We start from the raw sequence: 13,163 nt of genomic DNA on the forward strand, positions 1-13,163 counted from the left end.
CACATAATTAACTATTTTGCTGGTTTCATCCCCATATATAAAACCTATTTCAAAAAGCCTATCTAAAATATGCAGGGCTATCATTGAGATGCTGGTGATTTCTTCTCCATTAGCGAGACATTGACCTTTTCATCTTTCTTTATTTTTCATCTGAAAGCCCGCCCACCCCCTGCCCTCACCCACCCCTAAGTTGGGTGTGGGTCTCATTGGCATTCAGCCGGTGGAAAGAGAACTCGTGGGCTTGTGAGCCCTGCCGATGTGTGTCCTGCAGTGTAAATGCCTGTGTCCTCGAGTGTCCTTATACCTACGACAGGAAATGACTGTGCTGCATTGCTAAGCATCTCATCAGCTCCCACTTCAATTACAGTAGGATGGAGACATCTGGCACGGCCCCAGGCGGCCACTTTAACACAACTTTAGGTTATTGCGTTTGTTTAAGAGCTTTCTGTAGAAGCATCTCTATCTTTGTTTTTCCTCCTTTGTTTTTCTTTTATATAGAATATATAGCAGATTCAACTTTTCAATGATTTGATGATTCAATGATTATCTTTATTTTATAATATAGTCATTATTGTAAAAGTATAACATAATGACTAGAATAAAACAAAGATAATTGAACGCTATATTTTTCTCTATATACGTGTATATATATTCATTTTTTATGGTCCTGTGTGATGGGGCTGTGGCAGAGATGTTTATATTTCACATTAACATAAACAAGTTTAGTTATTTCCATAGCTGTATATTTTTCTTTATTTCTTCATATTCCTTTGTGGTGGTGCTGTAGCAGAGCTCTTTATATTTTAAATTAAAGGTTATTTACCTTAAATTATGCAGGATATTTTCCTGTGTGGTGCAGACATAGCTCTATATTAATCTTTCCAAATGTATATCTTTCTATCGTTGTCCTGTGTGGGGGTGGTGTTGTAAGGGCTCTTTATATTCAACATATAGAAAGTGTGTTTACATTTCTAGATTTATATCTTTCTGTTATTGTCCCGTGTGGAAGTGGTGGTGGAAGAGCTCCTTATATTTAACATATGAAGTCTTTACCTTTATATATTTATATCTTCATGTTGTTGTCCTTGGTGGTGGTGGGTGTGTAGGAGTTCTTTATATTTGACGTATATAAAGTGGGTTTACTTTTCTATATTAAATATAGAAACGTATAGAAACTTAAATATATAGAAAGGTATATTAAATATAGAAAGGTACATGTCCATGTTGTCCTGTGCGATGGTGGCATTGCAGCGGCGCACTCTATACTTAACAGGCATATATATGAAGTGTATTTATCTCTGTATGTCATTGTCCTCTGTGGGGCAGCGGAGATCGGGGACTACGACCCGGGGAAACACCCCGAGGGCTACAGCTCCAAGTTCCAGTTCTTCCCCAAACACTCGGAGCGGCTGGAGCGCCGCATCTCAGACATCCACAAGACTGAGCTGATGTAAGGTGACACCTGGCCCCGCGCCGGGTTCTCCTCCAGGCAACCCCACCCCCCACACGTCTCCACCCACACTCCTGTACCGGCCAGCGGGCCAACCTTCAGACACGCAGACCAGCCATCCCTCAGCCAAAGGCCAGCAGCACCACCACGCAGAGCAGATATCTCTGGCAGCCTGTGCTGTGGTCAGGGCTGTTGTAGGAACATGATTGTTTACCATGATTCAGTTAATTAGCTTTGTGCCCAAAGGGGCAGTATTTCTTTCTAGGGCTCGTTGCATGAACTCCAAATGCTCTAAGGGAGCAGGTGTTCACTTTCTATTCGCCTTAGAAACAGTTGTTGGAAAGAAGTATGAAGTAAATAAAACACACCAACAGATGTTTTCTGCAGTTGGTGTCAGCTTTATATTCAGGAGAGGACATTTCTAATCCAAACCATACCACAACGTCTATATTCAGTATGAAAGACCAGTGTCAATGGATATTCAAGGTAATAGATCATTTGAGATCCGCCTTTTATGCTGAGTATTCGCCTGTAATTGTATTCCTCTTGCTACTGCTCTATGATACTATGTGTGTGTGTGTGTGTGTGTGCGTGCGTGTGTGCGTGTAACCTTTCATTGAAGCACTGTGTCATGACTTTTTCAATCCTCCTTCCTCCTTTCCTTCCTGTAAACAAACCTCTCTTGTCAGGCCCTTCATTTTCTAGTCTATTTCTCTTTCTATGCTTCTATCTTTCTTTATCTCTCCCTCAACTCTTTTTCTTCTCTGACGTCTTTTTTTGTGTAACGTCTTTTACATCTAAACCAATAATCGCGGAACTATAGCGCCCTCTAGTGTTTATCTTTGTTATTTTCCAAAGGGAAATCTTGCAACCTAAACTCCCCTTTCTAATTTCTTCAATTCAAAAATTGTAAAAACAGAATTGCATTAAAAATGAATGGCATTGAAAACAAAATTAAATTGAAAACAAGTGTTCACAAAATATATATATATTCACTATATATATATATATATATATATATATATATATATTTTGTGAATACATTTAATTTCGTTTTCAATGCCATTCATTTTTAATGCATTTTTTTCTTTACAATTGTATGGTTAGATTAAATGCATTCTTGAATTGAAAGGTCTTTGTTTCTCTACGTCAAGAATTGAAGAAATTAGAGAGGGGAGTTTAGGTTGCAAACCAGTCGGTCTTGCCAAGGCAGAAGCTTCACCAAAGCACAGCTGATTCAGCCCAGTTCTGGATTACTTTGTCCGGGATTCGTTGACTGCAGGATGGAGCTGGCAGGCTAAACACGGTTTAATGTATTTTGTTTGTGTTTTCTTTGTTCCAACCAGAGGACAGTCTCCAGACACATCTGAACTCAACTTCCTACAGAAAGCTCAGAGTCTGGAGACGTACGGCATCGATCCTCACCCCTGCAAGGTAACACATCATGTCACAACTGTTGGAAAAATACTATTGTATTGTAGGCCTTCTACGGTGATACTTTTTTTAAGTTGAGTATATTGAGTGTATTGGGTATTGTGTGTGGGTATAATACTTACTATTTTACAATGTGACTTTGACCTGCTCTGGTCGATAGTCTCCCCAAGAGCAGGCCACACTATATGTGTGTGTGTGTGTGTGTGTGTGTGTGTGTGTGTGTGTGTGTGTGTGTGTGTGTGTGTGTGTGTGTGTGTGTGTTTAACGATGCTTCTGTCTGTCCCAGGATGTGTCTGGTAACCCAGCCTTCCTGGCCTTCACTCCGTTTGGCTTCACTGTACTCCAAGGAAACAGGAGGATACACTTCCTTAACTGGTGCGTCTGTGTGTGTGTGTGTGTGTGTGTGTGTGTGTGTGTGTGTGTGTGTGTGTGTGTGTGTGTGTGCATATTTCATTTTTCTTTGTCTCTGATCACGTCATGTCTCTGCCCGACCCCCCGTCTCCCCACAGGGATGAGGTGACCAAACTCAAGTTTGAGGCAAAGACGTTCCACGTTTACGCTAATCAGAAGGAGGTGAGTGCATGCATGATTTAAAACATCACTCCAACGTCTGATCCATGCTGTTATAGAGAACCGGACGAGGAACAGCCCACTGATCCATGCTCTCATAGAGAACCAGAGGAGGAACAGCTCACTGATCCATGCTCTCATAGAGAACCAGTCGAGGAACAGCTCACTGATCCATGCTCTCATAGAGAACCAGAGGAGGAACAGCTCGCTGATCCATGCTCTCATAGAACCAGACGAGGAACAGCTCACTGATCGATGCTCTCATAGAGAACCAGAGGAGGAACAGCTCACTGATCTATGCTCTCATAGAGAACCAGAGGAGGAACAGCTCACTGATCCATGCTCTCATAGAGAACCAGTCGAGGAACAGCTCACTGATCCATGCTCTCATAGAGAACCAGTCGAGGAACAGCTCACTGATCCATGCTCCCATAGAGAACCAGAGGAGGAACAGCTCACTGATCCATGCTCTTATAGAGAACTAGACGAGGAACAGCTCACTGATTGATGCTCTCATAGAGAACCAGAGGAGGAACAGCTCACTGATCCATGCTCTCAGAGAACCAGACGAGGAACAGCTCACTTGATCCATGCTCTCATAGAGAACCAGAGGAGGAACAGCTCACTGATCCATGCTGTCATAGAGAACCAGACGAGGAACAGTCTGATCCATGCAGTCATGAAGAACCAGACGAGGAAATCCTTGTGATCCATGCTCTCATAGAGAACCCCACGAGGAACAGCTCATTGACCCATGCTATAATAGAGAATCACACACAATAGAGAAATATGCTTGAAGACACAAAGCAGGAAAATACCCAGACTTTGTCTTAGACTATTTTGAATCATATATATATACACATGTTAACTATGTAGTTATTCTGTCATTTAGCCATTTTCATTTTAAAACAATTATTTGAAGAAGTTTGTGTGAATATTATTTAGATTGCTGGCTAACTCTTTTTGTTGGATAATACTAGGTTAGAGGCCCCTACCCACTAGGTGACAAACCGCTCAAAAATGTGTCTGCCCACTCAGTCGGGAGAGGGGGGCTGACGTCAGTTCTGATAAAGTGGTGTAGTGGGGGGGTTTCAAGACATGAGATTTTGCCGCCAGCGAGGACGGAGTTAGGAGAACAATGATTTCTCCAAAACGGTTTTATTATCAGGCCGAGGCACATAGAGTAATTATATATGCACTGAGACTGAAATCGACCATTACTGTGTCTACAGCCAATCTGAATAAAACATCGGAAAAACGACTTTTTCGTTTTATGGGATGATATCTGAATTGTTTTTTGACAATTATACCAACGCCTTGGATTTTCTTTTGGTTGTCATTTTAAATGGCTTCGATTTCTGCTTATCTATAAACAAGAGCAGCCTGACCTTTTGTCTAATCTGCAAAAACACAGACCTGCGATGGGCCTTGCAATGTCTGTTTCAGTAGAAATGAATGTGCTGTTCTTTAAAGAGATGTCGATGAATCCAGAAGCTATTATAACATATACTAACCCTAGCGGACCACATTCTCATCTGCATGAGAAGACGTGTTCCCGTGAGATTTTGCAGGTTTTTAGAAAAAGGTCAGATAATCAGAAAGGAGAGTCTTCGTGTGTGTGTGCTCCCACGTGTTCCAATTTGCCTTATAGTGGAGATTACTAACCTGTCAAGACCGGTCGTGTAGTGTGTAAGGCCAAAGCCACCCCCGACTTAAGAAGTCTTTGACACAGAACGGAACCCCACAACCAATAGCGGCAGTTGTTGCTTTTCAGTTGGCAAGACTTGTCATGTCATGTCAGTCATGCCTATGACGCATGTTCAAAACAAGCCCATAGGTTTAGAATTTTTATCCAAGATCCTCTAACAGATACTTCAGAAAGCCACATGACTTTGAACTGAAATAAAACACATTTTTAAAAAAAATAAAACATTTCTGTTGAACGTGAATCGCCTGAATTTGTATAGCCAAACGCTCAATGAGTGAAAGGTGGCCGCTCTGTTATGTGTTTCAGGATAAGAAGATCATCCTGACGTACTTTGCTCCTACCCCGGAGGCCTGTAAGCACCTGTGGAAGTGTGGAGTGGAGAACCAGGCCTTCTACAAGTCAGTATCACCACCACCACTACCACCACCACCTACTGGCTGTTTAACTTGTCATGTAGATGGACATCACTCTCCCTTACACAATTCAATTGCGTTACCTTATACCAAAGCATATAAAATCTATATATGTATCTCTATCCTTCTCGCCCCCAGGTTGGAGAAGTCCAGCCAGGTGCGCACGGTGTCCAGTAGTAATCTCTTCTTTAAGGGAAGTCGCTTCAGATACAGGTAAGATACTATCTGTCTGCACCCAGAGTTTCTGCACACTTTTCTGTACAGCGGTTTACAATGCACTGCTCTGTTATCTGATATAATTTGAGATAAGTCTTAGTTAACAATCAAGCAAAAATGATGTGCTTGGTTCTATCTCTCCAGGGTAGTGCTGTGATGTCAGTCTTAACATCTGTTAACATGATAACTCTTCATTATTCTAGTGGAAGAGTTGCAAAAGAAGTGATGGAACAAAGTGCCAAAATAAAGAGAGACCCCCCTGAGATCCACAGGTTAGACATCTCCCCACCCTACTAACCCTCTCACCACCCTACTAACCCATCACCACCCTACTAACCCTCTCACCACCCTACTAACCCTCTCACCACCCTACTAACCCTCTCACCACCCTACTAACCCCATCACCACCCTACTAACCCTCTCACCACCCTACTAACCCCATCACCACCCTACTAACCCCATCACCACCCTACTAACCCGCTCACCACCCTACTAACCCTCTCACCACCCTACTAACCCCATCACCACCCTACCAACCCTCCCACCACCCTACTAACCCTCTCACCACCCTACTAACCCTCTCACCACCCTACTAACCCCATCACCACCCTACTAACCCTCTCACCACCCTACTAACCCCATCACCACCCTACTAACCCTCTCACCACCCTACTAACCCTCTCACCACCCTATTAACCCCATCACCACCATACTAACCCCATCACCACCCTACTAACCCCATCACCACCCTACTAACCCTCTCACCACCCTACTAACCCTCTCACCACCCTATTAACCCCATCACCACCCTACTAACCCTCTCACCACCCTATTAACCCCATCACCACCATACTAACCCCCTCACAATCCTTTTCCAACCCTCACAACTATTGGTGCAACGGATCAACACTCACGGTTCGGAAAGCACGTGATCTGCGGATTGGCTGACTATAAGCTAAATTATATACAAAAAATATCTAAATTCGCTCACATTATCGACGCATGATTAATAGGTTACTGAATAATTAGGGTTGCAGCATGGCGAGCAGAGGAGTTGGAGAAGCCTCCTGCATCATTGAAATCCCCTGTATGGGACCATTGGCTTCCCTGTGCACTAAAATGAAAATGGAATAAGGTGGTTGACAAAACGGTCGCAGTGTGTCGGAACTGTGGCACCAGGATTGATGGATAAAAAAGAAAAGAAAAAAAGAAAGCAATTGAAAGCCAAGTCATATTTGTCTTGTTATCTTTTTGTTTTTGTTGATCCGGAAATTATCCGATCCGTGGCTCAAAAACCGTAACACAATCCGAACTGTGGGTTTTGTGATCTGTTGCACCCCTACTCACAACCCTAATAACCTCTCACTCATCCTTCAATGACTTTCATGGTGCAAGATCTACCTGTGTGACTAATGAAAGTGTGTTGTGTGTGTATAGAGCAGGCCTGGTCCCTAGTAGGAGCTGTCCCTCCATCACCCATGGTCCTCGTCTGACCAGTGTTCCCCGCACCCGACGGAGGGCTGTCCACATCTCCATCATGGAGGGTAACTCACACACAATTTGACACACATACACACACATTTGCCCTCTTGAAACAAACCCATGAAATGTGCCACACCCCACACACACATACCCAAAAACTTGCACAACCATGCACACAACAAACCAAAAAGTTTGTCTCCTCCGTATGTCATTCTTTCAATTCATTGATTTGCTCACTAGAGCAGTCAAGGAAAAAAACACAAACTTCCTCTCAACAGTAATTTGAGTGCCTTTGTCGTTGAGTATCTTTGTCACACTTGCTCACGTCAGACACTCTTTCAGTCGTTAGAATTGTATTTGTCTTTTGCACACACTCTGCCTTTCTCTGTTTGTTCTACACACACAAAAAAAGGGTTGATCTGAAGGAATAACTTCGGTGTAAGTGTGGTTTCTGCTTCAAAGCCAAAGTACACACCATACCCTGCTTAACAATAGCCGAGGAATGCAATACTACTACTAATGATAATAAAATCAACTCAACTGTTGTGAATTAACAGTTGAAACATTGGGACTGGGGAGCGGGTGCAAGGATCAGGACATTTGAAAGACTTGGCTATTTGTCCTCGACATGTAGAGATTTGGACTATACTGAGATAATATAGACTGGGTAGCCCCGCCCATTCTGCCGGCGATTTGAGTCAGCCTGCAGAAGTGTCTGGAGATGAGCAATACATTTCTTTCTAGTTTTGAATTGTTTTTGTGGGAGCCAATCATCAGGCTGGCTTTTCCCCCTGGCGCGCTATTGGCTGGTTTAACACAATGACGACAGGGAAGCGACGGCAAGCATTCAATTGCGTACAGCGTCATTTTAACTAGGCCCATTGATCACGCCTCTTGTGCTAAAGAAAATGACAGCAGCTTCCCCAGACCAACGTGCAATCTACGATTGAGCTTGGTCTGGCAATAGCCAGGCTAGAGATAATAGGCTACATAAGCAGATCAAACATTACTAAGAATATAAGTTATGACAAAAAATAGAAACAAAACTTGCATTCCACATTTTGTAGAGCTCACACTTTTGTAGTGCCAATCATGTGATGGATTGACAGATCCCAGTGAAGCCCTTCAGACTGATTAAGGGCTACATAAATATACATATTCAATGTCTGTGACCCCCTTTTAGGACAACTACACCATCTCACTAGATTTGTGGAGATATTTGAGCATAGGCCTGTACAGAAATTCTTTAACATTAATTTAACATCATTGCCTTCAAGGGACAAACATCAACACCAATTGCACCAAACACCTAGAAGACCGCTTCTTTTAATTCCCAGGAAGGAGGGAGATAATAGGTAACTAAACAGATACCAGACATACAACAAAACTGGTTTAGCAGAACAGAATTGTCAAATTATATATTAAAACAGTTAAACAAAATAAAACACTTGAATTTGTAATACTTCTTGAACATAATTTTGCAACCAAATGATTGGTTAAGTTGATTTGGTCAAAATAGTCAAAAAATCCTAACCGTACTCCTTAATGGCACCTAGATGTGTCCTAAATGCTCCTTGCAGGTGTGTCATCAACTATAACAATTAGAGGGGGGGGGGACTACAACGGAAAGAGTTTGTGATTGGCTGATGTTGTCTATGTACCAGTACCGTAAGATTGGTGAAAGAAGATGTGGGCAAATGTGGTGAAGAGTGGTGGTTAGGCATTGGGTGTCAAATCAGCAAACAACGTATGTAGCATAAACAAAAGGAACTGTCCAAAAGTGAAACTTTTGGACAGTTAAGGCTCTGATTAAGTCAAGGCTCTGGTAATTCCAGCACAACACTGCTCCCAACTCTCACATGCGTTTGCAAGTGTGTTTATGTGGTTGTATGTGTGCATTTTCAATTGTTTGTGAGTGTGTGCGTGCAGTGTGTTTAGTCGATGTGTTTTACTGTCTCTTGGGTACTTCCACTGTTAGTCTTATCCTCGTCCTAAGAATAGCCCTGTGTCAGAGCACGCCATGTGTCACAACTGACCACAGGCCAGGCCATTAAAACAGACTGTGGCACAAAGCGGAGCACATTCCATGACCTTGTGTGTGTGTCATTCTCTCTCTCTCCCTCTCCCTCTCTCTCTCTCTCTCTCTCTCTCACTCAGCCTCTCCCTTCTCCCTCTCTCTCTCTCTCTGTCTCTCTTTCAATCTGTATGTCTTTCTGTCTAACAAGCAAGTCAGTACAGCTGAGGTATTACTAGTATCGTAGAGGTGGTTGTTACTCAGAGTCCGGGGCTCAAGAACACATTAGTGACAAAGAGAAAGAGAGAAGAAGAATCGGGAGGAGCTAAAGCAACAGTGACGACAGAGAGTTTCTGTCATCTTAGAGAGTAGAAAGACTTAGAGTAAAACACCAGACTGCCAGCGGTCATCTGTAAGATAGCAAGGATTTCGGGGTCCGACAAGTTTAGTTTTCCGTCATCATGGTGAAGTGTCTGATCCGGATCAAGACCAAGGTGAACGTGCACCTGTGCATGGTCAACCACTGCTACCGGGATGTGAGGGTCCGCGTGCTGTCCCTGGGGCCCAGACTAATGGCAAAGGCCCTGGGGGTCTTCCCTCTGTTCCCTTCTCTCCCCGAATCCTCCTCCAGTCCATCGGGGTCTCGACTGGGGGAGGGATCGTCGGCTTCGTCCAGGCTAGTCACCCCCCGGCCTGGGGGGCTCCGCGACCCCCAAGGTAACATTGGATCAATTGACTGAATATGACTTATATCGTTTAGAATGTTACTACTTTGAAGGCAATATCTCTCTAAAATAAGCTAAAGTTCAAAAACGGTAATAGGGTAAATAAGTGGGTACATTGTGGCATACTATTAGTTATTTGGAGACAATGTCTCTCAAAATATCAAATAAATAAAATACGTACAAAGGTTAGATAATAATACGTTTGTGGGGAAAATCGATACACCTTTGCCTGGACAGTGTTGGTGTGGAGGATTATTTCCTGTTTGTTGGCGGCGGCAGAGTGTGAACGCTTGTTTCCTATGGTTATGTGTTCTTGGTATGTGTGGCGTAGGTATCCATGTGGTGTCAAGTTACCAAAGGCTTTTGGACGTATGGATTTAGGTTCTCACGCCCCTAACAAGCCACAGCTGTTTTTGCAACGGCTGTGGATATATTTACCAGGGGCTTCGTTATTTGATGGGCCTACAGTTTGACATGCACACGGTGCTGGAGAATAACCTTCTCTTCTGAAGCCATGAACATAACATGAAGGTTTTCCAAAACAAATTGATTGCAGAGTAGGCGTGCATCATATTTCCGACACGAAAAATAGCTCTCTCTATTATGATTACACATAATAGAGAGAGCATTTAGACCCCCTCCCTGCCATTTGGTTAGTGGTTCATATCCACTTGCAAGACGTTGCAGAGTCACAAACAATCCTTTCATCATTTCTTTAAATACATCACTTATCATGCAAAAATAGGTGCCTCAAGTCCCTATTTGCCACTCTTTTCAGGGAATGTACTTTATTGAAAGGATGTTTCCGTCTTCGTTTTGCACAAGGCTTTGTGTGACACAAACATGTTTCGTATTGTCAAGGCTACAGAGCAGCAACGTCATAATGTCTCTCAGACTGCAGTGATTTATCGTTCACAACACATTTTAAATATTCTCAGGGTCTTGCAAAGGGTCTCTCCAAGCAGCATTATCAGTTAACCTCATTACAGTGTGTGTGCATGTGGTTGTGAGAGTGGGGGGTTATGTGTGTGTTTCTCAATTTCAGGGCGTGACTTCACAAAAAAAAACGAAACGTTCAAAAAATTAATCCATCAACAATGTCCATGGTAGGGTTAATGCTCGACTGAATAGGCTAATTAAGAAAGTGACTCTCAAAGACTGTGTGTGTGTGTGTGTGGGTAGGTGTGTGAGTAGGTTGGTGGGTGAGTGGGTGCCTTTGTGTACTGGCCTGCTTTAACCAGCCAACATACACACAAAGACATTACACAGTAACACTACTTGGTCATTGTGGCAGAATGTTCTATACCATTTTTCATTACCAACAAACTGTGATCATCAATAAGTAACCCCACATCAGCTGCATCCATCCATGGTATTGATCTTATTTCATGAATACGAATCCAGATTCCACTTCCTTTCCTGCCACCTTGTTGCCCGGTAGCACATTATATTGTAGTTTTACAGGGAAAAAAACGTTTGATTAACTAACTTGATTGATTGATTGGCGCGCAGGTCTGGAGTCGCTCCGGGACAGTGCCCATTCCACGCCGGTGCGCTCCGTCTCCCACGGCGACACCTTCATGAGGCGCTCGCGCGGCCACCTGGCAGACCGCAGGGAGGCCGGCCCCTCGGGGTCAGGGGTCATCTCGGACGAGGCCTACAGCCCGTCGGACAGCGTGCTGCCCACGCCCGTGGCCGAGCACGGCGGCGCCGAGACGTTGCTGGGCCGCCACCTCAACGGGACGTCCCGCGGAGCCGGCGACGAGGAGGGAGGGGCGGAGTCAGAGACGGCCCAGGAGAGGGGAGGGCAGGGGGCGGAGCCGGGCCCGGGCAAGAGGGGGGCGTCGCGGGCGGGGGGGAGGAGCAGGACGTCGACCCCCGGGGGCGCCGGCGGGGATGTGGAGGAGCTGAACAAGTTTGCTCTGAGCGTCCTGCGTCTGTTCCTGGTCACCATGGGGCTGCTGGGGGCGCTGCTGCTGCTGCTCCTGGTGCTGACCGAGTCGGACCTGGACATCGCCTTCCTCCGGGACATCCGCAGGACGCCAGAGTTCCAGCAGTTCCACCTGGAGTACTTCTGCCCGCTGCGGCGCTGGTTCGCCTGTAAGGTACGCTGGATGGGCGGCTTCCTCGTCAGCCAATAAGAGGAAAGAAAACAGACTCTTCCTGCTGAGCATGGAAGCCCAATCAGAATACAGAACAAAGACAGTGTTTCAATCACAAGCCAAGGACCGCCCCCTTTTCCTCTGATACACATGTTGTGGTTTTTTTCATATTTAGAATTTTCTTAAAAGCATTAATCACAGGAAGCTGAAACCTCATCTTTTAATATAGGTCATTTGGAGATCATTTTGCTTTGTCACGGCAACAGGGTTTTCACAGGGTGCAAAGCCGAAAGGAAGTTGAAGGCAATAATAACTTCAGAGAAAGAAGATATTATTCAAGGATTGGGTTGCCTTCATTTTTTACTCATGTTTTATGTTGACAAATTCTTGTAAGAAAGGGAATGAACGAGATGTCGGTCTGTGTGGTTTGCAAGACTTCAATTGACCTGTGGATTGATCAAGGATGAGAACATTTAAAGGAAGAAAAGCAACAGTATGTGGGCCAGCAACACAGAGAATATCACCATGTTTGATACCCGACCCGAAAAAAACGAACGCATGTATGGCTGCTGCTAAGAGTTGAAAGTGGTGATTAAAGTCTGAAAGTGTTGGATGGGAACAGAGTGGTGCTTTTTTTTCATGCAGGATGAGCTTGAGTCAAACACTGAAACCATAATGGTTTCAAACCAAGGAACACAAAAGGTTTGATTATGTTGAAACACATTTCTGTAGTTTCGGTGGTTTGCATCTCAGAATGTTAAAGATATATTTTGAAGCCCCAGTTTTCCTTCTGGAGGTCTGATGTTGGTTTTCTGGTATTTGACTTCTCTCTGGCTGGGTTACTTTGAGGTTTGTCCAGGACCATGGCTCACATTTTATCGAAACGAGGGTGGGTTTCGAACAACCTGATCCAGTCAATTTCATATATTACTTTAAAACCAAATCTTGTTGAAAGTCAAAACAAAAAAATTACATAGTAATTACATTAAAATCACTTATAATATGATTTGTAATGGTACCCAATTACCAATCTTTACAAATATGGAAGA

The 13,163-nt window shown here is 43.9% G+C and overlaps 1 protein-coding gene across 1 annotated transcript in view; it reads left to right on the plus strand.

Annotated features, from left to right (window-relative positions):
* The window catches only part of LOC307075627 (FERM domain-containing protein 5-like), a gene marked incomplete at both ends in the record, with an annotated part of 63,019 nt that extends 50,866 nt beyond the window's left edge, over positions 1 to 12,153 (plus strand). Inside the window, 9 exons of the mRNA XM_079736280.1 lie at positions 1,327 to 1,450; positions 2,797 to 2,884; positions 3,171 to 3,259; positions 3,394 to 3,457; positions 5,469 to 5,560; positions 5,714 to 5,788; positions 5,995 to 6,063; positions 7,229 to 7,335; positions 11,525 to 12,153. Coding sequence (XP_079592406.1) covers positions 1,327 to 1,450; positions 2,797 to 2,884; positions 3,171 to 3,259; positions 3,394 to 3,457; positions 5,469 to 5,560; positions 5,714 to 5,788; positions 5,995 to 6,063; positions 7,229 to 7,335; positions 11,525 to 12,153 — 1,337 coding nt within the window. The remainder of the gene's footprint in view (positions 1 to 1,326; positions 1,451 to 2,796; positions 2,885 to 3,170; positions 3,260 to 3,393; positions 3,458 to 5,468; positions 5,561 to 5,713; positions 5,789 to 5,994; positions 6,064 to 7,228; positions 7,336 to 11,524) is intronic.
* Between the last annotated feature and the right edge of the window lie 1,010 nt (positions 12,154 to 13,163).

This window comes from Pollachius pollachius (assembly GCF_949987615.1).
Source record: "Pollachius pollachius genome assembly, chromosome: 5".
NCBI lineage: Eukaryota > Metazoa > Chordata > Actinopteri > Gadiformes > Gadidae > Pollachius > Pollachius pollachius.